The sequence below is a fragment of the Anopheles stephensi genome, chromosome 3 (assembly GCF_013141755.1).
Source record: "Anopheles stephensi strain Indian chromosome 3, UCI_ANSTEP_V1.0, whole genome shotgun sequence".
Classification (NCBI taxonomy): Eukaryota; Metazoa; Arthropoda; class Insecta; order Diptera; family Culicidae; genus Anopheles; species Anopheles stephensi.
This window is the reverse complement of record NC_050203.1, coordinates 70,764,158-70,792,097: the sequence shown is the minus strand read 5'-3', so window position 1 is coordinate 70,792,097 and position 27,940 is coordinate 70,764,158. Positions and strand designations below refer to the sequence as shown.

Genomic DNA, 27,940 nt, shown 5'->3' with positions numbered 1-27,940 from the left:
TCCCAAAAATAAAAATCCTACAAAAGGAGGGTAAATCGTAGAGAAAATATTCGTGCACGAGGGCAAAAAGAAGAATTAAACGTAATTCACGCACCAGGGAACGTGCAACGCGTGTGTCTGTGAGTGAGTGTGAAAAAATGGCGCGCAATGTGAAATTGTCGTGAATGTGCAAAGAAAGCAAGTCATAGCTTCTTCAAAAAATCAGTCTTCAGCTAAGATCTCTGACGTCGGTCGTGTGTCTCGACGATGTTTTGTTGTTCCGTTTCATTCCGTGTGTGTTACAAGTGTCACCGTGAAGAGTTGTGAAATGATTGTGTGATTTTTTCGTCTCTTCTTAGTGTAGTTTTTTGTTCGATTTTCTGTTCAATTGGTGTGTTTAACGTGGTCCGGTGGTACGGCGTGTACCAGTAGTTTGTTTTATGCGTTTTGTGCTGAAACGGAAGAGCAAAAGCAAAGTGAAAAGAGTATTTGAGCCTGCGTCTGTGTGTGCGTTGAGATAACCAATGGAAACGGAAGCGAATGATGCCTCACATCCAACACCACCGGCACCGGTTGCTAATGGGGAGGAAACGTCCACCCCAGCGCAACCGGCCCCTCCAGCAACAAACGGCGGCAGTGGTGTTGGTGTTAGTGGATCCGGTATACAACCCCCGAAGGTGAGAGCACTTCCGAAACCGTCGGGCATTAGGCCACCGAGTGCCAATTTGCACGGCGGTTCTACCACCTCGCTGGCCAGCACAAGCTCCCATCTAACGGTGGCCTCATCCGCTGCAACCGGTAACGCCACAAGCACAACGTCGTCCACCACCCGGATAGGGCGGTTGTGCATGGGGCATACACCACCGAAAGCTGGACCACCTCCACCGGAACCAAAACGTAAGTAATCTCCTTAAAAAAAAAGTTTTCTAACGTAGTCATGAAAATATTGCTGAATATTGATCACAGTTTGAAAAAGCGCCCTCTTTTGGCTGGTGAACGAGTTAAACACAAAACTCGTCATCCTTCTAGCGCCATCTATTAGTGGTGAGATGGAAACTGCCGTTGTTTTAAATTCAAAATGACTTCTTTCATCCGTTTCTCAATTCATCCACACGTTTAAATTCCACACTTTTAATTAAATCTCGTATGATGTAATCATTTACGTTCCAAATGCACTCACGGAATCGAGCCGAACACGGGGAAACAGACAGCATTCAGCACACGCGCTTTAATTCCTTTCTTAAGATAATTGAATTGCTAAGCGTAGCCCGGCAGGCAGCACATCGACGGGGTTCTCAGAATTTAGTCATTAATTTATTGCCCTCGAATCCCGTTTCGGCACAAGCTGGGCTGAGCCGAGCTCTGCGTACAACGCCCATCGTCAGCATCAATTTGGTGGTGGCAGAGTGTGGCTGTGGTAGAGTAGTGAGGTGCGTTCTGCTCTCCTTCATCAATCGATAATGTTAATCAATTATCACACATCATGACAACGAGCGAACGTGCGTAAGCTGTAGCCTGTGTCTTGGCGTTGTATTGAAATGTCCATTAGTTTGACACATGCGTAGGTGGGCGGACGGTGTTGAAAGAGTTACAGTTGCAGTCTCGCTCGTACGAAACCGTAGCTGTTGCACTTGAGAATTTATATTGGTACACAATCAAGGTTTGATACGGCTCCGCCAACTATACCACTTCAGAATAGCAACATATAATGTTTGATGTTAGATTATTTTAAGTTCAATTATAAAAAAAAAATCCTGAGTTCGTTTGATAGAATTGTGTATTGTACTATTCTTGCTTTGCTCTTGTGGCTCTTATTAAACGACATTTAAATAATTCCACCAAATTTTAGCCATTGCCTTGTTCAGATGGATTAATCTTCAGAATAACTGTAGAATAAAGCCAAGGAAGCTTCACAAGGAATGTTGACTTTACAAAGCTGAATTTAGTCTTCTTTTTTCATTCACGGTATTAATCATATGTAAGAATCCCTTCTGATTAAAGCGTTCAAGCCATTGCCATGGGTGCTAATCCTTCATGGAATCCTGAAGTGCGAATATTGTGATGAAGCTATCATTGTGAGATTTTTTTTGTGCCGTAGCTGCCACATTTTTCTTTGTTTGATAGGATTTAGATGAATAAGTTTCATTCATAGAAAGGTCTACGTTTGACAGTCCAATAATTTTAACGTGACTTCTCACCAATAATTCCTCAATGGGTACAACAAACACTAATCATCGTTGAGCACTACTTATACCTGCACTCAGACTAGCTGATCGATTGATTCATTAATTGATTGTAGAGATAATACATTGTTCAATTAACAATATTTAGTCTGACATGTCTCATCGCCGTATTGATACAAAATTTCAAATATTGCATCAATCTTCTTGACATGACAGCCTAACAAAGCAACTTGGTTTGGGCAAAGTCGCTTGATAATTTGAATAAAATTAAATTGCATACCATCAGGCGTTTTGAGAGTCAAAAGTCGCCGAGATGAGATACACTTTGAAGTATAAAAATTATCTAAAAACCATATATGGCCTTCTTAAGAAGGCTTGCTAGGGTATAGAAACAGCCAGGCACTTGATAACAGTTGGAGAGGGGTAATATTCTGCAAAGTCTGCTACATACAATAGCGGATAAAAACGTATTATTTTACGGAAAAATTAGTTACGAATCCCTTCCTAAAGTTGAGGAAATAATGCTCTCCAGACAAACAGTACGCATTTGTGTAGTTACTGCTCACCCCGTACGCATCAAGATTGAAGATTGGTAGAGTGTGCAGAGATACGATCAACAGCTCCCATGTTGACGGAAGTGTTTCTAGTGAAAACACACTGAAGACTTGCATTAATAATCGAGTTATTTGTTGCAGTACATTCGAGTGTTTTCCCCACTCTCTTTCGTCTAAGGCCTCCTGGTGGTGAAAAACGCTTGGACTATCTAATACCCACAACTACACCACTAGATAGATCACCGGGTAGATGATTGCAACAAGCAAGTGTATACCACTACATAGCAGCCAGAATACATTAACTATCGCTAATCAATTTCGAACAACGGCATGTCTGTCATTCAACGCACCGTGACGTATGATGGGTTTGCCCATCCAGCCTCCCCATCCCCATCCGTCATGCATCATCCGTGCACCATGTGACGTCTTTTTATTTCCCCGACTCGGCAACAAGACACAGTAGCTGGCAGGCTGGCAGCGAATCTTAAGGGCTTTGGCTACGCTTTTGCTTCATTACTTAGTGTCATGTTCAATTAACGTGTACAGTATCCGAAACATTCGCTGTTGCTGCTGCTGTGCCATGTCTTGCGTAGCGCGACACGACGATTTTAGCAATTCATGTGAAATACACCGGGACCGGGATTGTGTCTTGAAGCACTTCCGGTGCCTGCACAAAGCATCCAGCTGTGGGTGCCTCGAGCTTTTATTTGCTAATCTGGCGGATGAGGACTTTTGCATAACTCGAATAGGTTTACTCGCTCACATATCGATGAGATTAGCCCTCCTGGCAGTGAGGGTTTGTAAGGGGAGCGGTTTTCTTGAAGTGTGGCCGTATAGTGATTCGCATTTCCGAGAAAGTCGACAATTTCCATCTTTCACCCGGGATGCAATTGGGTTCGCTTTCGTTCATTTCCGTTTTTTCGAGACGCGATTTTGAAGGCATCTGTTCGACTCGAATTTGGTAAGGGTCGTTAATGATCGGGGGTCAGGTTAGGTTTATGAGTTCGCGGTTGATTGGTTTGTTGTGCCAAAATGATATCTTTCGAAATAGGTTGAGACCCGTTGGTTACGAATTATGTTGTCGGTGTTGTTGTGATGTAAAATATTAAATTGGTAATCTGCACCGAGAATTGTGCAGTCCCGTCAAGATCGATGGATTAGTTTCCATGGTGTAAATTCTAATTATTTTCTCATCAGCTTTAACTTTCTCAGAATGTGTGTTGTTCATTATGGATTTGATTTAATCCATCACTGCATAACACACGCTCACAATATACGGTGTCATAAATGGGGAAAGAGCTTGGAAAGGATTTCTGTCTTGCGATTACAAAAACAATCTCCCGATTTAATGAGAGTTGGATTGCACGGCTACGGACAAAGTCAGGACGCTATACGGCCATGATGCATCCCACTGGAAACAATAAAAATAGACGCCATAAAACACCACTAATGGTGGACGAGATACAGCACCGACATGATGTGTGGTTTCACATTCGGAACCAGCAATATATTTATAGCATCTTCCGTCTGGAGCTTCCAGTTGCCACACCTCCGTACGTTATCAGCCGTCGAGTAATGGTAGCATCTATCCTATCTCTTGCTGCAGCTAGATAGCATCTACCGCATACGAAATGGCGAAGAACAAATGATTGATTTTATTAAATCCCATGCACTCGTCACGGGAAGGCAGCAGGCTGCTACTATGGCGTTACAAATGCGGATACCACTCGAGCCGTAGATACTTTGTTTGAACAACGCTTCAAGTGCGGACCCTCCGGGTACAATCGGTGCGAAAGGATACATGTGCATCGATTTGAAATGGTCGTTGAGCTGCACGAGAGTACAACCAATACGAGCACCACTTTAGAAGAGCTTTTTCTTGGTTCGGTCGATTGAGATGCATCAATATTATGGTTACGGGTGAGCAATCCAAGCGCGCCGTGTGGATTGGATGCATCTTGTGAGGACGTTGACGTTTTGTAGATGGTGGTTTGTAGATAGAGTTATTAAGTAACTACCCTTTTTTTGCATTATGCGGTGTGAGTGTTGAAGAGGAATTTGTTTTCCATCGGCAAACAGTGGAACCTGGCTTCGGTATGCGATGAACAAATTAATTTGCAGCCTTATGAGTGATGTTGCAGCCCATGCCATAACAAACCAATTAAAGGTTGAGAAGTGCTGGTGCAGCATGCTTTTGATGTCACTGTTGTGATGCTAACGATAAGGTGATCGTATATCTGGAATAATTTTATAAATATTTGATTGGGAAATCTTGTTATGTTGCTAGTTTATAATAGAAACATATATTTGGTTAAATAAATAACAATCAAATGTCTTATGAGATTTTTTGTTGAATGGACAAAGTTAAACAAGGCTCCAACAACTGAACCATATACAATCGACTTCAGAAAAGCGTATAGCTCTGAAACTTTAAGTACTTTTTCTATTATAAAAAATAAAATGAAACACTGTTATTACACTGTTATTACCTAAATTATGCCTAGCTGAAGTCCTAGAATATGTTTTTCTACGACAAGAATCTTCTTCTTTTTCATCTTCGGTGGCACTACAACCTCGAGAGGTCTCGGCCTGCCATTTCTGGCTTTCTGTGACTTGATTTTACCCGTAGCAAAGTAGTCAGCCTTGCGTACGGGGAGACGGTCTGGATGGGATTTGAACCCCGGTCCTGCCGTGTGAAGACCGGCGCCGATGTCGCCTCGGCCACCGGACCGCCCCAAGATAACTATATACGACAAGAATATAGTTTCTCAAATCTCAAAAGTTATCTGTCAAATGTCTTAAATTAATCCAAAGGTTCTTCAAAACTGGATTTAAGTCCAATTTCAAAAGGTTCTTTTATTCTAAGGCGGGGTCAGTATGTTAAACAACATACTCACATTGAACCCTCGGTCTCGTAATTTTATCTGTTTTTTTCGTTTGTTTTTAATGCAGTCATCTCCAATCATATTTGCTTCTTCTATTGAACATGGGTTGTCTGGTGTAATTTTAATGACGTGATTAGCTTGACGATTTTAATTTAAAATCATCCTACCTGCTATCGTCGGCCTGATGGTAGAGGCAACAACGGCGTCGATTCTCATACGGCAGGAGCGGGGTTCAAATCCCATGGTCACCTTTCCTCCGTAGTGAGGACAGACTTGACTCTCCAACTACGTGGTATCATTAAGTAAGCCAGAACCGGTAGGCATAACCTAAGAGATCACGTTAGGTCAAGAAGAGAGAGAGGATCTACCATTGTAGATCCACTGCCCATAACTTCTCTATTATTTATGCATTGTTTGGCCCATCGTGTTACATATCTTCGTTTCCAAAGCGACTCAGATTGTTGTAGAGAAGGTGACTCACACCTACCACGTGACTCACAGTGCCATTGCCATGCATCTGTACGTTTATATAATTGTTAGTTTTAACGCTAGCAAAAGGTCTAAAGCTTAGCTCGTGGTATGCTACGATATAGGATTTAGTAATCATTAAAGACTCTTATTTTACGCTTCGCTAGCCAAAACCCAATTCCTTCCGTTTGATTAAAAATGAAGACCAAAAAAAATGGAGGCGGCGGACTACAAAAGTTCAATGGACTTGAGAATAAAACGAACACAATGTATATTGCTTTTAAACTTTTCTCGTTAGAAAGGGTGACATTATGAAATTTTCCTTTGTAATTTTTTTATACTGATTGATCACAATGCTTTCAAGGGCAAATAATTTGAGAATATTATGATACTTTTTTGCCTGATCGCTTTTGTATTTTTTGTGATGTGTTTGAATCGAGCGTTTTTATTTTTTGTACGAAATATTTTATTTCCATGCGCTTCGAAACTTATTTCCAGCTCTTTCGCTGCGAAGATGTCAGGCGTAAAGTTTTGGGATGGATTCTGTTTTGGGGGCCTTCCTTTTCCTCTCATGCAAAACTTGTTAAAGGTCCATTGATGCGGTTCGAGTGTAGCGTTCTTTTTTTTTGGGATGTCAGGTTCAAAAAAAACGAGCTACAAATAATAACTCGACGATGAATTTCATCATCACCGTCCTGCACATCCCCAAAACGGTTGGAACCGGAATATGATGATGATCAACATCATGACGGACACATATTTCACGGTCCCGGGATTGGTCTGATGCGCAATATGCCCAAATGGGACCGATTCCATCGATTCAGCTCGTTGCGGACCACTACACGTGGCAGAGATGTTTGTCTATATTTATTTATCGGCCGATGAGGACGATTCCGTGGGATCCGAAGGGGGAGTGTTCGGTTTTAAGGGGGGAACAACAGCAGGGGCTTGGCTGCATCATCTCCTGTGGGGTTTTTCTTTTCACTTTTCGCATATCGTACTCCCACAACCCGGGGCTGTTCGGAGGGGGACGGTTGTTCCACATCACCACCATTAGCTAAAGTAGCGTCACTGTCGTCCGGTGGGAAATTAATTTTATGCACGCGACTCATCCTCCCTTTACTGCTCATCTTTAACGGGGCATATTTCCTTTAAAGAGACCCGGATCAAACTCGGGTTGGTGGGTTTTCGGAATTCAGTGTGCGTGTGTATGTGCTTCAAAGATGGTCGATGAAGATGTATGGAGTACTACTACTTCGCGCTAGTTTGATATTCGATATTCGCTGAAAGGTTGTTCGCTGCCCGTAGCGAGGTGTGAAAAATGTAGATTATAAATGGCGAATTGGATAAGAGGAGGAGGATTCAGATGCGCGGAGTGGGAGTGCGTTCCTTTTCGTATCCCTCGGTTGTTTCCCCCAGGGTTATGACAGGGCGCACTGAAGATGATGAACCGTAAGTGGATGATTTATGGTGTCCCTTGTGTCTATTGGATATCTTGGTGAAGAATCCATTTTTGGGGTAGCAAAAAGTGGTAATCCATTAACTGTGGGCATGAAGTGGTTGAGACACAGAAGCGGTTTATTGAATTATAATAGTGAGCTAAACGGGTTTTAAGGGATCATTATTTATTGGCAGTTACAAACATGTCATTATTTATTAGCACTACAAACATGTAATGTAGCACTAAGGTATTATACTTATAGTTTTTCCTTTGAATTTTCTTGAAATATAAAATAGGAGAATTTAGGAGGTATTTGTACTGTTTTCCAACAGGTTAAATATTTTCAACGTGACAGGACTTGGGACTGTACAAAACATTTAAAGTCGCTGTACTCTCATACACCTCTGAGACACGAACTCAGTCCCAAATCGACGAAACCGTCTTAGCCACCTCTAAGAGTAAGATGCTGAAAAGAATTACAGCACTCCAACCTTAAAAGGTCTTGGCCTGCCATTTCTGGCTTTCTGTGATTTGATTTTACCCGTAGCGCATTATTAATAGAGGTTTAATTTTTAGAGGTTTTAAGTAATTACGCTACAATGGCAATTCTTACGAGTAGAAGGTGCTCACGATCGTCTAGCAAATTAGACTCGCTAGGCTCCAGTGGTCTGTTCATGTCATGAGAATGGCACCGGACAATTCAGCTTGTAAAATCTTTGTAGTTCGTCCATATACACAAAAGAGGCTTGAAAGACCAAGCTGAGATGGAGTGATGTCGATGATGCATCCTCTAAAAAGGCCGGGATATTAGATTGACAGACTATGGTAATACACTTTGAGCGGTAAAATGTACGTCTTAACACCTGAGAAGTACCATTCTGATGTTCTCTTATTTAATGAACAATGACGAAATCATGGATATTACAAAAAAATATTACACATTATATAATCCACTTGTAAGAAGCTTCTAGCAGCAGCCCATGCGCGGTCATGCACTAAAGCCTGAAAAGCTCAACAAACGCTGTCGCGTTCACTGTGCCGCGAATGCGCCACACCACCACATCCAAACAACCGAAAGTTTTACGCGCATCGTGCACGAAGCGGCCAACACACAGCGTAACCGAAGCCGAAGTAGCGCACCACGGTTCGGCCTCGAGACGCGTTCAGTTCGTCTTGAGACAGCAACCTGCACGCAACGGCAGCACGAAACGCGCGCACTTGCGCAAACCAAACGCGCAACACGACAACAACAACAACAACAACACAGCACGAGCTTAGCGTGACGAATATTGTTTCGCGAGTGTTTAATCGAACCCGTTAGCTATAGTTTGCATAGGCCCGACGCAAAACGCAGAAACGGGGTCATCGAAACTCCGGGCCATCGAAATATTGCCAAGAATTCACCCGGCGCCGGAGATATTGGAGATTGATCAGCGTCTGCCTTGGATTCTTCGTCACAACTTGTGGAAACCTCACCTGCCAGCAGGCCGGTGATTGGAGAGAACACTTGTGGAGATCTGTTGAAGGCAGTGTCGAGACACACTCTCCCCGGGAAAGGCAATTGGCTGAGGCGCAACATCTTCAAAGTGGTTCTGCTTTGCGAATTATTAAGGTAATTTCATTGGAGCTTAAAGTGAATTCGGTGAAGTTTGTGGCTTAGGTTGTGGAACAGACTGTTTTTGGGGTGATCAAAATTTCGCCATCCATCTTTAAAAAGGGACATTAAAGTGCTCTACCCCAAATCTGCTCCATCAATTGTGTTGCGTTGGTTGGTGGTATGTTGGGGCCCCCGGTTCGAAGAGCGATCTGCCTTTCGCCTTCTATTTGCATTTTCCCGGTGGAAAGTTGCTAGAAGTGTGTGTGTGTGTATGTGTACGCGCGTGCGTTTCTCGCTGTTGCGGAGTGTATTATCTATGTGGCGGTGAAAAGCATAGACTCTTAAACTGGACTATATTCAAATGAGCTATGAGAGCCCACCACAAAAGAGCTCCGGCGATGTGAAAGAAAAGTGAAAATCATAATATCGCCGCCCAACCTTGAAGTTCGGTTCGGGTCCCGGAGCCCGTGTTTCGTCGCCAGAGCTCCGTTTTTGTTATCTACCTCCCCGAAGGCGTGTTTTAGGCGTCTCTTGGGGCTTTAGCGTTATCCCCCTCCGTGCCCTAAAAAAGCAGCTCCGGGTTCGGATAGCGCTCCTGCATGTTGAGGTTGACCTGGGAGCTTTTGCACATTTCGTTCTGATGCAACCGGCTGCCGGATGCGGTAGGAGCAGTGGCTGGGAGAGGGGTTTGGGGTGAAAAACACACACACACACAGACACAGAGGACAGATTTGCATTGGGGCTCTGTTTATGTTGCACGGGTCGGTGGTTTGGGTCGATTGTTTGCTTGCCTCGTGTGTCGAGACCATCGTGTGCAGCGGTGCGTCCGTGGGTTTGGTAGCGTTGAATTTTTGTTTGCTCATTTTTGAAGCCGGGGTCAGTCTTTCACTTGAAAGTTGGCTCATTTTTCTCTCTTTCGTCTGTTTTGTTTTTTTTTTTTGGGAGGGGGAGGAAGAGGGCGTATTTTTGCTCAAGTTGTGTGCTGAAAAATGTATGCGCAACCAATTTATCTTAACTTTAGGCTCTCCCTTGTTATCCATTCCATGTGTGTGTGTGTGTTTTGTATGTGTATCCAACCCCATGCAAATGAGATCCATATGTGCCGGAAAAAGGATGCTCAGTATGGTGGTGCAATTTTTTAAAACACACCTTTACTTGCTTGTTGCTGTTGTTCCTTGGTTTTGGCGCAAATGACTCTCCCCACGCGTTGAATATTTGGTTTACGGTTTAACTTTCCAATGGGAATTTCTCCGCTGCTCATAAATTAAAGTGCTGTTGTATTATGCTTATCCTCCCACCTGCCTATTGGATCGGAAATGAAATTAACGGTTCAACGTAGGTAAATCACAGTTAATGCTAGAGACATATGAGGATGTCTCCTTGTTTGAAAATATAGCTAAACGTATGATTTATTGCATTTTTCGCAAGTCCTCAAAACTTGGTCCAATATTTTGTGGGATAGAAAGTTTCTCAAAATCTTCCTCCATTTTTTGCAAATACTTGCCCTGGACATTCATCCAACCCCAAACATCATAGGCTCTGTTGACAAGTCGTCAATTTGCAAATCACGTTTTAACTCTCCTGTCCGGTACTCTTGTGTACTCTCCGTACATACCAAGAGTCATGTCGTGTGGTGACATGCCGGAAACTGGACAACAATCACTCACAAAAAAACAAAACAATAAAAGTTCACACTTTTCTGCACACATCATCGCACAAGTCACAAACCCTACGTGTGTGTGTGTAATACAATCTAAGTACGTCTCGTAATGCGCATTTCCCCCAGCACAAACGCATACAGTTGGCTGTTTAATTGACATGAGGTTAACCTCAGCCTGCACCGAAAACCACCAGAGCCTCTGCATCATCTGGCTGTTGCGGAAGTGGATGCTCCCGTGCTAGGATGAAAACCGCAAAAACTTTACCGATTTTACGCACAGAAGCAGATTGGCAGTGCGCTGCATTCGTCGTCGCTCCCGGTGGCAAAATGGCGCCAATATTCTCACCCGGTAACCGGAACCGTTGCCGGATGGTTTCGGTTACAGTTTGTCTCTCTTTGGACTGTGTTGTCACCGTGGGCGCGGTAGGAGGTTGGGTTGGGTTTTCTGTTGTCATAATCGTTCGTGCTGGAACTTGCCGGGAAGTTAAACAGAGAAGCGCGTTATAGGTTTATAAGACGCGTTGTTTACGCTGAATGTTTGGCGTTGTTCCGTTGCCCTAAAGATATGCAAATTGAACGAGGCGAGATCGGGAGGAGAATCGGTTGCGGGTTGGCTCCTTTTGCCCATAGTTTACACAATTCATATACACATCAATCTGTTTGAGGTACGTCTGCTTGGAAGTGTTTGTTTGATATTATCGGGAAAGTGTCGTTCTCAAGCTCTGCTGTAACTTCGGCGAAGCTGTCTCGTTTCTTGTGAAGTGTTACTGAGGCACGTGTGTGTTTGGTATAAAAAATATGGTATCACTTTTCAGTTTGGGAAGCATCGTTTTCCACGCTTAATGTGAGCAACCTATTTGATGAAATATTCCGGTGGCATGGAGTCTTGGTTCGGGGGAATTTTTGAACTATGTTTACAACTAGCTGTTTTTAAAGTGTGATTCCTACACATTAACTGATGAATATTTCATTACTTATCAGAAATCAGCTTGAACGGTGTTGAGTTGCTCCAGAAATCCTTAAAAACCGCCCTCAGGCTATCTTCGTTATCTCCAATCCCAGCCCTTCATGATTTTGTATAATCCAACAGATAGCGTTAAATTCCCCGATTGAGTTACATGAATAAAGTGACGCTTGGAAGCTTTTCACCAGATCAGGACAGTTGGAAAGACAATTGAATTGTTGCTTCATTTATACAACTTACAACTTACTTATGAATTCTTGAATTATGGTTTTAATAAGCAGTTTTATTAGTGATGTACATTTACTAATTTTTTTTGATAATTTTCTAACGTAATGCATACTCATCAAAACCATACCGTAAATTGATAAGCTTGTCTAGATAACACGCAATTCCTCAACATGTAGAAAATCAAAGATAAAATCCGATTTTATGTAACGGTTATCTATAATGTTGTCTTATAGCTTACTGATAACTGTTAGTAGGGAATAGCGCCATCTGTTGTTAAAAATGATTGTTCTATGAATTTGAAGAATTGCTCCCAATTTGCAATTACAAATTTAAGTGGCTGTTAGGAAAAATCATAATCGCTACAATTCCGTATCTACCCGATAAGAATTAAAAAATGGGGATTGGGATCAAAATACTAAAAAGGATGTCTCTTTTAAAGACTGTTTTGTTTTGATGGATACATCCACCAAATTTATCTGCAAAAACATTGCGTTCAACATTATTGACAACTTTGTTATTTACGGCATGCGTTTTTTGCGTTGTGGAGAAAACAAACCAGCCAAACTGTAATCAAACTCCCTCTCTAAATGTATGACCTTTCGGGAAACAAAACACATTGGACGGGGACAACCAGACAACCTCTTCACATTACCTCCCAAGTAACAATTAACCAAACGGTCCGCAATTAACCTTCACGATGGTACATCGAATCGATCATCCACACACACACGCCGTCTGTCCGGCCTGAATCAATTTTGCACTCACTGTGACCGCCATGTGCCATGGGTGCGCGCATCCTTCACCGGGTCCCCCATCCACTGGCCCAGAACGAGGTTATGAGGCGTCCGGACGACGGATGAGGTAAGGTTTAGTGAGCTGGAAAATGTAGCTCGGGGCTGTTTTATTCGAGCGTAAAATTTTCTCTGACCTTGGTGCAGGTGCAATTTATAGAGTCCTTCCTCGTGGCCGTTCCGCGTGTGGCACCGGGCGAACATTTAATGACGCCCGGTGATGGTACAGTGAATCATTCCATAATGAACCTCCGGTCCGGTTTTTTTGTTTGCTGTCGGTCGTCGTCGTAACCGGAATGATGCTGATGGCGTGCTGAAGCATCGTTACACATGCTGCGGTGTAAATCACAACCCGTCAGCACTTGTTGCACATCAAGTTTTCGCGTGCAGGACTAGACGATTGCAGGACGTAATCTCAAGGAGAGTTACAAGTTGGGAAAATGTAGGTTTTAAATTATGAAAATTGTTTTCATGCGGAATTAATTAATAAATAGCAGCACACATCAACGATCGAGGCATACGTGCCGATAGAAATGCATCGGACACTGTCTCTATGCTGTCAATTCTGACAAGCTCGGGACTTGGACATGTTCCGCTCGAAATCGAAAACTTCCAATCGCCGTCCATCGTACGGTCGTGGTGGGTGAAAATCATGATTAATCAACATCAATAAAATAACATTAGTGCAGGTGCAGTGAAGCTGCCACTTATTGCCATCCTCATGTAGAGATCCTGATCGAACCCGATTTGATAGTCCCGAGGTGTGCTACCCCCCCGGGGCACTTCAAAACCTCCGGCATCGACCATATGGGCTCATCGTGGTCTATGTTTGCGTTCCTGTTCCAACCGTGCGTTACTTTCGCTCGGCAAAAGATTCCTGACCGCCGTTGTTGGGACTTACAATTCCGACCCGTTCCCCCCCCGAGCTATCGATCAATGTCAAAGTGTACTTTTAAGCATGCCACCACCGCCAAGTTTGTCAAATCAGTGTCAAATGAGTTGCGAGCATGCAACCGAGCATACACGCAGCAAACGGGACGGTGAGGACGGAATAGAGATAGATTCGTTGGGTAGCAAAGTCGGTCAGGTCGGCCGCGGGTGGCGAACTCGCAACAGGAGAACTCTTCATGGAGCGGCTCTGTAACCTTGTGGCAACTTCGCCATGTCACGATGTTGTCGTTTTGCGAAAATGTTTTTATTAGACCGACGGCGGGACCGAACCGTTTCGTTGCGTTTTCTTTTCCCCCAGTTTGGTTGGGGCAGCATGGATGGCCGAAGCAGCAAGCTTCGTGGTACACGATTTATAAGCCTCGCAACGCAAAACAACTTCAACTACAAAAGAGCGCCATGGAAGCGCTGTGTGGCACAGTTTGTTTCGGTGGGATTGGGCCACAAGTCCTAGCGCGAATTCGTGCCCGTGGCTGTTGTGGGGCTGCACCAACCGTGTTGTCCCTTTTCGCTCCCTCACGTCCATGAATATCGGTATGACCTTTTCTTCGTTTGTGGCACGAAAGCAAGACAAATCCATCACGAACGTGCGTTTAGAGGAGGATATTTCGATACTGTTCGCTTTGGGGTTGCCACATGTTCGCAAGCAAGACCCTAGATCTGGTCCAGTTGAAGGTATGAACCGTCCCTTAGACATTCCTAATTTATATCGTCTCTGTGTGTGTATGTGTTTTGTTTTATTAAGTCACATCTCCTCCGCAAGACATCTCGTTGCTCGTATGTAATGCAAAGCGTGCCCGCACGAACTCGTCCATCCAACCTTTGAATTTCGCAAACAACGCAGATAGAAATGAATTATTAATAACGCCGTGATTTATGCGAATCCATTTAGATGTCCACCTTTATTTTGACTGACACTGCTCTGGGCGGCGTGAGTGTGCGCCGATTGGTCATCGGGTCGTCATCAGCATCGGCCATATGGCGGTCTGGGATATTCTGGGTCGCATTTGAGGGACCGTTTAGCGAATTCGACTCCCATTGTGCTGGGTGGGTGGGTTTTAACGCATCCTGCGATTCCATCAGTCGCAAATTCATTTAATCACAAATCGTTCATCGCTTCGATTGGAACGGTTCGTCTACTGATGAGCCAAAAATGACAATAGGGACTGCTCAGAAATCGTCACGAAGTGATTCGTTTTCTCGACACAGTAAGACGCACACAGATCACGATTGCGATGATGATGGTGATGAACGATCGTCTAGTATGGATTAAAAATCGTTGAACATTCAAACCCACTCGGTTGGGGGTCTAGATTACGTTTACGGAACTGTCGCAGCGTGACGCTCTACGTCCGGTAAGAAATATTGGGGACATCATCTTTGAAGTAGCGCTCGCTCGGTCCGTGCCTGCACCGTCAGCGGTTAGGAATGGATATAAATTCTTTAAAATTATTGTTAGATATAAATTTCCTACAAACCGAAATTTGGCCATTATGGACAAGGGGGAACTCCTAAAATGAGCACGCTTATAGCGGATTCTTGGCGTGACGCACACACACAGCGGCAAACCGAGCGTTATTGGAAATCTTCAAAATCGCAACATTTATTCAAAATCGTACTGTTGAAAAACAAATAAAGGTGAACACCTTACTTTCGTTCCGCGTACGGTAAGCGTCATTTATTTGGCAGCTAGTTTATTGCTCCGTGTTGCCAAATTTGGACGATGGATTGAGGAGGTCTCCACTCCTCCCAGCACGGTCTGTATGGATGTAAATAAAGCCGTAATATTGGAGGTTTTCTTTTTATTTGTTCCGTTATTGTTCAGGTTTTGCTCTCGGAGTGATGCGTTTATTGGCTGTGTATACAAATATTTACGGCCATCGTTCGATTTTACGACGCCGAAACACGGACGCTATTAATATATAGTTTGAAATCTTAACGAGCTATCATCAAAATGGCAGTGCAGTTAGAAAATGTCTGTTCGGGAGGTGATTTTGTGCTCCATATTGATAAGAAGGCTGACCGATGATGTGTCTATAGAATATAAGTATTTTCGATAATGCAGATCTTATCTTATCCCTAGAAGTAAACCTCCCCAGGCATTTTTTTTTGTCGTGGGTGCCGTAAGAAATGATAATGATATTTATATTTTGGTTTTGCTTATCTAAGTCGAATTTTTAAGATATGCAGATAACACGATGCCCGTTCCGCGTTAACTTTGAATATCCAGACAGGATGAGACTGTTGGCATGAACCATGGTATACAATGGAGCAGAACTTGAGCTTGCCAAATTAGCAGTTCTGTTTTTTGCTGTTGTTAGTTGAAAAACATCTTTTCATTTGGGCCGTTTTCACCCAGATTTCACAGAACACAGCCGCTACCGCAAGCCACCTCCGTTAGTGGCTTGGAAATTACTTCCGCTCGCTCGAGTTTATGCTTCTCAACCTAGCCCCGGACAGCCGGGCAGTTACTGGCTTCGCTCGGTTCATTTCATTCGATGCACCCGAGAATGATGCTTGTTGGGTAATTTTCTTTCACTCAGCTGGCAGCCGGCTGTAGAAGAAGTTGACCGAAAAACCTACTTCTTCTTCAAAGAAAAAAAAATCCAGTTTTGCTGTCTGACTAGCTTAAGGGAAAGAAGACATACACCAAAATCGCTCAACTTTGGCCCCGATTGGAACGGAAATGCTGCTAAAGCTCTAGCAGTGGCAAGGTAGTGCGCAACTTCCCAAGAAAAGAAAGGTCTTAAACCCAACCCAGAGCTCAAGCGGGAAGAGAAATTTTAAAGCAGCTCTTAACGCTGTCTACACCCGTTCTATGTACGGATGATTGTATGGGGATTTTCTTTTCTTTTTGAATTTGGTGAACTTCGTTGGACTTGAAACGTGTACTTCCTTCTAGTGTCCCAAACACTGTAGATGGCTACCATTTCCAGCTGCTAAGCGCTGTCGGATCATGAACTTTAATGGCGAAAAGCATCGGATGTGATTAGTGGCACAGTTTACTGGTCCGCTGAGATGGGGAAAGAAGTTGAGGAAGGCATAATCTCGATGGACAGGAAATTGGGAAAATATTATGCAGAGAAAAGTCGTTTGGGCCGTCGTCTGCCATTCGAGACATATTACAATAGTTTTCGTTGAGCTCTATAATCCTTCTTCGGATCATCGTTCATTGTTTGCGACAAACATACGGTAGGCCATTTTGGTTTTGATTTGTCTCTCTCTCACTCTCGCTCTACCGACGGACATCAAACATGGCGCTGACTTATTGTGGGAAAATTGATGCCTCGTGTTTTGTGAGATGCTCCCAGTGATGCACGTGTTGTGCAATTTCCCAGTACGTGCCTCACAGACAGTTGGAATGAAGCTGCGCCCTGGGAAAAATCGAAATAATCGTTCGGGTGTTTCGATACGAAGATTTTTCCGCATCGTTACGCATGGCACTGCGCAGCGGTTGTGTTGAAGGTTTCGCGTGTATCATTTTTCGGTGCGGGAAGCTGCAAAACTATGCTATCCATGCACGCCGTTCGGTTCATGTAATCCCTGCTGGATGCACTTTATGCTGACTCCCCGTAAATCCGTGTGAGGTATAATGGTTCAATTGGTGGCCTGTTTGGTTGGACTGTACGGCCGGTTGTGTCCGGTCGTTATAGTAGTATTTATTACCGTGCTTACGCAGCGCGCCATCACGCATCACGAATTAAAGAGTCGCGGCTGGGCGAAATTGGCAATAAATTAGCCATTTTATAATAGCCATCATTTTCGTGTTGCTTCGTGAGCGATCAGATCAGAGCCTGGGTGAGAAATTTTAAGGCCTCCGATTTTTCGGATGTAAATGATGAGGTAACGACAATATGTTTCTGTCTCTCTAAGGAGAGCTCATTTAAAAACTGTTTTGATTTTGGCTTTATTCCTTACGGGGAAGTTGAAATTCAATTTGCGCCCAGCAACACCGGTTACACCGGTGTATGTTAATTAAAATTAAAATGTCAGCTTGCCGGATGATAAATTACCTACGGCGGGTGTTGGTGTTCCGGTATCATATTTTTCCCCGACCAAGCAAAAGACACACTTTTAAGAGGAACCAAATGCACACATTCGTTAGCTTTTGATTTACTGTTCGTAGTAAGTGTATTCCCCAAAACAAGGGAAGAAAAAAACAAAATCTCCAAACAAACAAAACTATCAAATTCCATCATATTTTTTCGAGAGCATGTAGAGAGGTGTTAAGCGTGTCGTGTCGGACAAGGAAAACAACAACGAAATCTTGATTAATTGTCCCAAGGTCTGCGTCGGCTTAACTCGTTACCGTTGACAAATTGATCATTCTCGGCCGGCGCTCGACCGGTGGCAGCAAATATAAACATCAAGTCTCGCTCAAGAACCACCACTCGACGATGTGTGTGTGTGTATCTTCGCCGTAAGTTGCGCTAATCCTTTTAATCGATTAATTGTCCCCCGAAAACAAAGTCATTCAAATCTAATCCGCCTTGGGGAGGGGGGAAGGTTTCCATCTGGCCCCCCGCTCCGCTTCAACAAACAAAATTTGTATAATCCGCTAATTTGCGGTTGAGATCGATAAATATTGCTTTGTGTGTCAGGCCACCAGGGAGCGCTTTACAGTCGCCTACGCGAATCTTGTTGAGCTTGACGTATCTCGGTGTGCCTGTGCCTGCTGCCACTCGAGTGCCTTGTGTCACACCCAAGAAGCTCTAATGGTTCGATCAATCTTCCTAGCTTTTTGCGTAGAAGATGTGCGCGATGCTCTGACTGACATTCTGATCAAACCCTTGAAGTTGAAGTTCGATAATGCCATTAAAAGCTCGCCGCACGGTACGGCGCAAGTATGGAGCAAATAGAAATAAAAAGGCTGGAATAAATCCACTTCAGCTATCCGATCCCGGGGGACGCCGAGTGGTCACTGTTCACTCAACTCGCAGATCAAAGTTTTGGGATTGCCCTGTTGACTGAAGCGATCGTTGCCTGTCCGGTAGCGCTAGCAACTTCACTCTCTGATGTCATCCCCCATCGCCGGGATGCATACGCGAACGTCATCCGGTGCTGGAGAGAGACCCTCCGGGGTACACTGCCCTAACCTCAATCTGTTGAGGATGATGTGTTTTTTTACGATTCCACACAGTTCCCGATGATAATTGGTTGTAAATTAATCTGTGCTCCGCGCGCTCTGTCGTTATCCATCCCTCCCACCGTCGTGGGTTGACGTCACAAAGTTAGGTTAGGTGCGGTGTAAATGCGCAATAGTGATGTTTCGAGGGCGATGCAGCTAGCAAAAATTGGTTGAAACGTTATGTCGGCGTTATGGTTTTCGTTCGGATGACAGCAAAATGCAATTAATGCTGCGAAAGCCATTAACGACCGTGCCGCTGGGATAGACGTGCGAAATCCCGGGACTCATTTCCGAAAATGATGACACTCCGGACACATTGCTAGCACCACGCGCGTTGTGATGTTTCGTGTTAGTGCGGACGTTAACTAGTGGTTTATTTTATTAGCTAGTTAACACGAATTACCCGGCATGAAACGAGTTTGACGAGTGTGGCAAGCAATTTGATAAACGAGGTCGCGAATTAAGCGATAAAATTTGCGTTAGTTGTACACAGTAAAACCCCTAAAATTGGAGCGGTATTAAGTGGCAGAATGTTGATAGCGCGAAGTTATTTTTGTCCTACTAATTGAAACCATTCTGTAGGAAAGTGAAACTATATTTCTGGAGATCAAGTGTCACTCCCCAACTTGTGGCCAATAACTCAGAATTCTGTCATATATTTGCGGCTCCATTTTCCCTTAGTTGGAGCATCCATTATCTTATTCGCGGTAACGTCAAGCTTGCCAAATGATTTTGTTGCAAATTTGAACCGATGCCATTTGCATCGTAACCAGCCCAATTTGGTCTAATGGCGTTTGGTCGTCTTTGGGCAGTGGTACATTTTTGGGGCGTCCGAAATCTGTACAGACTCCATCGCCTTAAAGGTTGGTTTTCCAAAAGGAAAAGGCGCTTCCAGAATGGCGAATATTATCATTCGAACCTAATGTGGACGACGTGACTTGGTAAAGTGTATGAAACCAACCGCAGGGGCATGACTTTTTGTCCGGCGGTAGTAACTCACGACCCGTTTGGGGGTTTGATTTTTATAAACGACGCGAAGGAACGAATTGGGAAGAATTTATTTCTCCTTGGATTTATTCTTGGCTGTTTTTGTTTTATTTTGAAGTTTTGCCGCCATTTCGCATGTAAACCTTGTAGGATTAGTTTTTTTGTTTTTATCTTGCTGCAAGGCAATAAATTTTTTGCAGTTCCATAATCGAATCCAACGTTACGGAACGGGGGCATAAAGTGCAGGATTCATTCGTGGTAACATCAGATAAATCGTTTAACGCAAAAAGAACACTACACTTCAACATAAAAACAAACAACACACGCATACTACGCCACGCGTTAAAATAATTGTAAAACGGACCGGCGACGAGGCGGAAAATTGTTGCTTCCTCCTTGCGCTAGCGCGACTTGCCTCGGCTGGGCCGGGCATGGGAGTGATCTTTACCAAATTCGGTGGAACACAAAGCTTCCCCTTTGGCTGTCATTAAATGCTAAATTGATGCTAATATGGTACCGCGCGACGGAAGTTTTCGGACCGGCCCACCGGCGTTGGACGCTTTGACAGGCGGGGATAGGAGTATGCTTGAAAGAGATTTAGGATGATGCTGAATTTGAGCTCCGGAGGCGATGAAGCCGTAAACAACAGTTTGTGACTTGCGGGTAATGAGCAGTGTGCATGTGTGTGCATGATTTATGGGTTTTGCTAATGAGTAGCTTCGCGTGTGCAGGTGGCAAGTTGCGACGCAATAAATGGCCGTTTGAAACAGAGAGAAATTGAAGTTGGATTCTGCAGTCGATTGGTCTAAATAAATAAATACTTGAACTAGTTCAGGAGTATTGCACATCTTTCATAATCATTCTGAAGCTGCTCTTGTGTACAGTTCAAGTGAAGCTTAAAATTTAGGTTGTCATCAATGTCCTCAGAAATATTTGATCAAGTAAGTTTTCAGAGTTTGAAAAATTCGTATTCGAAATGCGATATCTTCAAGAATATTCTGTTAGTCAGACTATGGTCTTTTCCATATGCTTTCGCTCGCAATCTTCTAACATCCTCTTTCGACGAGGTATGGTGAGCTTTGACAGTAGTTCCTTAACAACTGTATGCGTGACCTGGTAGACTTATGCGAAATCAAAAACACTGATGACATAGATCACCAGCTTTCTATGTGGTTTCATGGTGAAATCTCTTGGTGATCGCTTGGGCGCTTGCAGTCATTTGAATATCCTCTAATACCCTCTCTCAACGATTATTTCACCAACTTCACTCAACTTATTTAATTAGCAGTAGTTTTGTAACAACTGTATCCCTGCCCTGGTTTTCTGTCTCACCCTTTTGGTGGACGTCTGCCAAATCAAAAACTGACTGACGTTTATGTCACCAAGTATGGATTGAATTCTACCATATGGTTCCTGACCCACGTAGCACTAATTTTGAGATTTTCATGACGAAATCTCTCAGTGATAGCTTAGACATTCTAAGCAGTTTGGTAAACTAGACGACTTCCGAGTTCCTTTCAATTTTTTTAGTAAGTCCTCAGAAAACCGCAAAAGAACTGGCTCGTTATTGTGACAGCAAACCTCTTTAGTGTTCAAATTGCTTTGGTGACCTGGTCACGCTTCACACGAACACTTTTTCAATCCAGTTTCTTTTATCAAAAAATGTAAATTTATTTTCTCTTGAGCGTTTGAAAAGCATAACAAATCATAGGTTTACATCAACCTAGACAAGGAACGAGGAACAAAATCTGATCCATTTGCAGAAAGTTCGTATTTCGTGATGGGAATTTATTTACCATTCGCACAAACCAGCATATCCAGCCAGCTCCGTTTTCATCAGCGGATGGAAGTGAGCATACAGCGCAGACAACACGATTCCACCATTTCGTGTTTGGACGGAACGCGTTCCGGCTTCCTCCTTAGTTCGTTCGATACAAGTGGAAGCATTGTTGCAGCTTAAGTCCGCCCGGCTCGTCGTTCGTAGATCGCAATGGAAGCAAGCAAAAGGGTATAAATTTATGATTGTGAAGCTTTTACCCGTACGGCAACGAACCCGCTACCGAATGGGAAGTCCTCCCAGTGCGGCCGCTCATAATCGTGACTAATGAAAATGTGAACCTCCCCCATGATCTATGCTCGAGCAATAGTGGGCAACCTCTCTCGGTCTGGCTGCCTGGTCCCGGGGACGAATAAAACTCCGCAGACAAAGAAAAGCGATGAGGTGAAAGAAGCAATGGCAGGCGGTGGTACGATGACGTTCATGGTGTTTGGTTTGTGCTGGCGAAGATTGCCGGCTCGCTGGTCACGTTCCGAAAGTGAAATTGATTTATCCGTCCGAGAAGTGGTGGTTGGCGCCGTGCTACAGGGTGGAATTAGTTTACTTTATACCGCTAACCAATCGTTCCCCTTCCCCCCCCCCCCCCAGGTTTTGGAGGGAGAATGTTTGTGGAAGCAACAGTCGATTGCGGTTCGCACTCCTCCGGCCGCACACTAATGAGTACCTAATCAATTGCCTAATCGAATGTCTCTTCACTTTCGTTTCAGGTAAGTCGGGGTGCAAATTTTACCACTTCCGCTCGCTGGAAGCTGTTGGTTGTTTGGTTTGCAAAATCTGGACGTGACGAGCGGACCTCCCAACTCCCAACACATGGTACGGAAAATTGGAGTGCGAAAGTGGCAAAGCAAGCAAACAAGCAAATGCTCTCGAACGAATGAACGGACAAACAAACAAACAAACAGCCGATCCATTCGTACTGAGCTTGCATCTTCATCTGGTCGTAATGGGTTTGGAAAAATCGAGGACATTGGTTCAGGTTTTCTTTTCTACCGCGCAACACTTTCGGACGAGAAGAGTCTTGTAAGTAGGCAAAAACAATTCCCCCGATTGTGGATGCATTGGAGGAGCAGTTGGGCGAGCGAGAAGAAGGCACACTGAAGAATGGTGTCAGTGATATCATCACGCGTTTGTCAGCCGTTGAGCACAACTTTCCCGCAAAACTGACACAACTGGTTGGGTGTGCTGGTAGTTGGTAGATCCAGTGCGTAAGATAAGGTCTTTTACGGTGTAAACTGAACTGAAATTCAGTTTATTATTGTCTTGCTAAAAACGCACTGTCAAACATGTCGGTCCGTCCGAATTCTGTCAGTGACAGCTGCACTTTTATGAAATCTGATTCCTATCCTGACCCTGGTGGACATATCTGAGAGGCGGGTGTATCGCAGTGTCCGCCTTGAAGTGGACTTGTTTGGTTTTAATAGCGTGACAAGTGCCTGCGAAATTGAGCGCAGCATTCTTTGGAGATGGGCGCGCGCAACCGAGCGCACCAAAGCAGACATTGGCAAAGAGAATGGGGTATCGGTTTACAGTGTTGACCAACCTGTTGCCCTTTTTTCCAGTATTCCGCAGTGATGTGACTTCTCGCGAAGAACTGGTTCAGCCTTTCCCTTTAGCTTTTTTTCGGTTTTTTATGGTGGTGAGACAGACAAGAAAGCTTCTTACTCTGGAGAACGCTTGGGAAACGGTGTTTGGAAGGCAGTCACGAACATGCGCGAAAGAGCCTTCAACCGGTAGAGAAGGCAAACACGCGTTGGCCACTGACGGTGCCCGATTCTTGGGTGCATTCCATCGCGGCGGCGTGTTTGCTACTGCCCAGTCTAAATGCTAATTAATATGGTGGCGTTACGGATTATTTGTATTGTTTCGCTGTTTGGCCGCCGTAGCCGTCGTGTGATTTGGCAAGGGGCGTACTGTGCGAAAAGTTCACTAACCACATGGACACGTTCGAACAACCGTTCCCTCGGCGTGCTGGCGGTACCTCACGATGGGAACGCGCCGAGGCGTGAAAACAACAATAGGCAATTTTTTGTCGGAGCTTTCTTTACTGTTGGACCTTCACGGGGGTGCGTCCGATGCGGGCTGCCGGTAGGTTTGATAGCACCGGGAAGCACTTGCAATAAATTCCCCAATTGAATTATAGTCTTACCACTTCTATTGGCGAACGGTGAGCCACCGCCATTCTCGCCACGAACCGTTGGCGAATGGTTGCGTAAATTAGAAGACTATAAAAACAAAAGTTTAGCCACTCAATCTTGCGGATGGTGAATGGTTCACAGCGAGTGGCTGGTGAATGGATGGTCCGTCAGCGGTACATCCGGTGGAAGTAGACGCGTCATGGAAGCGGACATCGTTGTGTGTTAAATGCTGTCAAAACAATAACCGAAAGGGAAAACAATGGAAACAAGGTGGAAAACCCCCAGCAAAAAGTGAGTGAAGTCGTCTGGACCGTGATGGAATCTTTTATTTGTATGCAATGGGTTTACTGAGTGACCCTGAAGTATTTCGAGGCTTAAAAGTGTTCAGTTTAAAGTTCTGTAGGTCAAAATGCTCAATGGCAGGAGCTAATTAGTAACGGCTAAGAATTAGCTTGGGGTTTTGTACGATAAGTACTATATACCATGATTTAATGCTAGTTAAACCTTAAATTCCTTAATCCGTATTCCACCATTTTTCTTAATTATGTTGTAGTTGTAAAGGTTGGACCTAGTAAATAAGACTTTCAATATTTAGGACCTTGCAAACAAAACAGCCGTGTTATCTCTTTCAATAGCAGTACTTCGCCTTCCAGCTTGTCGGAAGTAAGTCTCCAACCCATTGGACGAATGTTAGACAGCCGATGAGCAACAATTACCTGTCAAGAACCAACAAGTACTTCAGGGCGGAAACGCTCTTCTCAGACATCGACGAGTTGTCCGAGCGGGGAGACGTCCGCTATCTAACTTCACCGCACGCTCTAACTTGACCACTGCGGTGCGTGATGTGTCGCGTGATTGACATTGACACCGTGTCATAGTCGTGCTTGATAAGTATGCGTACGCGAGCGTGCGCTTTTTTGTTTTGTCCTTCTCTCCTGTTTGTTTACTTGTGTCGATCAGACTGCAGAACTTCCTTTCCCCGTCTGTGGCACCCTATCGAGGTCAATTGAAGACAGCCGAGTAGCAACACCATGTACGACTATAGGTACACCTTGGTTCTTGGTCACTAAGGTCGGCAACTGCTTGGAATACCGATTAGTCCAACGGGTCCACTATCGGAACTGTGTGCAACTAGGGACGTGATTTACTTTAAAAGTCGTCTCATTAACATAGAGCATGTGCGGAAGTTTGCATGCAACTAATACGCGGCCAGGGAAGTTTATTGGCCCACGAAACACCATGAACCTAGTGCTCCAGGGTCTACAACGGCCGGGCGAGCTAATTGCTTTAGCGGATTAGAATAATCGCTAGGGTGTCTGGCAAAGTGTAAAACCAGGCGGCGTATTACGACACGTCCTCTGCAACTAATTGTTCACTGTCAGCCATTGATTGGAGCCAATAAATTGTGTTGCTAGTTTTATGTATCGATCCCACGGTTTTGGGGCGTACAACATATTTTCAAAAGTGTTTCGACAGATGGTGTTAACACATTTGATGTGGTTTCGTTTTATTGCAATGTAATGTGTTCTGTGATCATATGTCACACGTTGATTGAATGTGGATGCAAATAATTCCCATTGCTGCACCGACACATAATGGCAGGTCCACTCAATGTGTATGCATTTTGTAAAATTAATCAGAATTATTATGGGTTGGCGTTTGGTGCTGTGGCATGCCGTGGGATAATTACGGTAGTATCAAATAACGACACAGCGTTTTTTTAGCAATCGGATTCAGCGTAATGAAGCTGATTGATATGTGATTGGTTTCGCCTCAATGGAGTATTTTTAAATTGTCGTAATACTTTTTCGCTGACTGGTGATAAATTTGTAAATCAATCTGTTGAGCCTCTTTTTTGCAGCAGCACACCTGTGGTGTTTGCCTGTTGTCCTGAAGCATTCGCAACCGACCAACTTTCATCTTGCTTGCTTCACTGTGATTCGTGCCTTGGTGAGGCTCGAAATTTGCCAATCATTCCTTGGCATGGATTCCGTCGTGAACCTGCTGTATTCCCTGAAAGTTGCACAACCTGTTGGACGCTGCAGCACATTCTCTTGCGTCCGCTGCGAGCACCAAACCGCCCGAGATACAGATCTGCTCTAATTAATGAATAGCCATTGCAGCAGAGTGGCAGCGTTTGGCGCTATGGCGACCTGTTCCATTCCATTCGCCTGACCGGATTCCATGGCACTCGTGATTAAGCTTTAAAGTTTGCCGCCGCAGCACCGTTAGAGCGGGAGGCTTTAGGACGCGCGAGCGTTGGGTCTTTGTGGTCGAATGAAGCGAATTCCCGGTATGAAGGAAGCAATATTTCATCGACAATGAACTTCTGCTTTTAGGGTTCGATTGTGTGGACGGTCGGTTGGTTGAGTCTATTTTATAGCTGCCGGATATTCGGTTTGTGTCTATGCTTCATACAGAAATAGTTACAGAGAAAGGCTAATGGCGGGCCTGCACAATGTTTGCCCAGGTGTAGGGAATCACCTTAAAGCTGCTTTACCGGACAAGAAAAGTGTGTACTTGCTTGCTAACAGTAATATCCACACGCTTCCTCCGGAAGCAGCTTATTGCTAGGAGTTACAGAGAATCGGGTAAAATTCGGTTCGGTACGAATTCTAAACTACTGCCCGCGGACGCTTTATCGACCATTGTAAGCAGTCTCGAAGTATGTACATTTCAGGGCGTCCAAGAGCCCTTCAAAACGGCGGCAATAATGTGGAACTAATACCTTTCGATTCGTGTTTCCTATTTCCGTAAAGCTCCTGCCAGCGTTTCGAGAACGTTGTGCAGGGTGTGATCTGATGGATTCATTGAAGCGATATGCTTTCGCTTCTATTTCCCGGAATCACTCCGTTGTCAGTGGTAGACAACACATTTTCCTTCTTTTATGTTCGGATTTCTTACTTACAAGATCAATATTTTCGTAAAATATTGTAAGAAATATTATATAAATAATTATTTGTTTAACTAAATTAATTATAAACTGAAAACTTTACACACTTTTTATATTTTTTTGAACAGTCTTCAACGAATTTTACTTCTGCAAAACCTTAACTCTAAGTTGTTAAGTTTTCATGAAATTATAGATAAATCGAATTTAATCTTCGATCGAATTTAAACCAAAAGCAATTTTTGTATTCGATCTTTACTCTTCCGTGTTTTCTTTTTTAATATTTGACGTTCCAAAAGAATCGTTTTTTAAGCTTTTGGATCTTCAAAGATACCTTTTTTTATTTACAATTGAAGAATGACGGCTTACACCATCTATAAAGATACCTATAAAGTTTACGATCTTACTCACAAAGTTTGGACACTTTTAAGTTGCATTGTAAATTTTCCTCTTGCTCTGACTTATCATATAAAACATATCGTGTTTTTATTAGTAATTGTATTCTTTAATTACAATTTTACTTGATGTTAGAATCCCAATTTGGGTAATAGTGAAATAAGTTTAATATTTATTTCTAAATCAAATTTCAATTTGATTGACCAATTCCTTATTTACTCTAATTGCCGACCACTGGCTAATAGGTAACTGGTTAATTCCTGCTATCGTAACAGTGGTAAAAAAAATCATTCATTTGGAACAAATTCTACTTCTACGCTGTGTAAGAATCTCTTCAACAGGCGTTACTACTAGTTTCGGTTCGAACACTGTACATCACACTTCTCGGCATCGACTTCCTACTGGCGTTCGTTAGACAAGTTTGCAAAGAAATAGCTGCAGTTGGAAAATCGTTTTTCAAACATTCTCGGAACTGTTACGCGGTAAATCTGTGGAACGTGTGAGTGAAAGCATAAGAATTCAAACTTCTGCTAATGCGCCCGGAAAAGGTGCTGCTGGTTCACACGAAACACGAAAAAAATGCATTCCTCCCCGGTGCTATTCATCAGCCCATTTGTACCGGCTTTTAGTAATGATGGACTTTTCCGAACGGTTGCAACGTTCCCAAAGCGTCTCTCTCGCTCTTGTAATTACAAACGATTCCACCTAAATGCAACAGTTAGCAGAAGTAAAACGGTGTATAATTTAATGAATAAAAGAAGGTATGCTTTCACACCTATTAGAGGCACCATAATTTGAGCTGCTGCTGATTCGCTGTAACATTTAGCAGTGGTAAGCGTTCGTGATTGTTTTGTAATAGGTTCGGGTGG

At 43.8% G+C, this 27,940-nt stretch overlaps 1 protein-coding gene across 22 annotated transcripts in view; it reads left to right on the top strand.

Moving 5' to 3' along the window:
* Positions 1–27,940, top strand: part of LOC118512567 (restin homolog) — a 61,875-nt gene that overhangs the window by 1,710 nt on the left and 32,225 nt on the right. For 13 of the 22 annotated variants that reach the window (XM_036057162.1, XM_036057172.1, XM_036057171.1 and 10 more), the window contains one exon: positions 339–876. In XM_036057162.1, coding sequence (XP_035913055.1) covers positions 504–876 — 373 coding nt within the window. In that variant the 5' untranslated portion in view covers positions 339–503. Of the gene's footprint in view, positions 1–338; positions 877–8,624; positions 9,123–27,940 lie in introns of those variants that run through there. The other 9 variants (XM_036057174.1, XM_036057181.1, XM_036057173.1 and 6 more) reach the window with 6 other exon arrangements.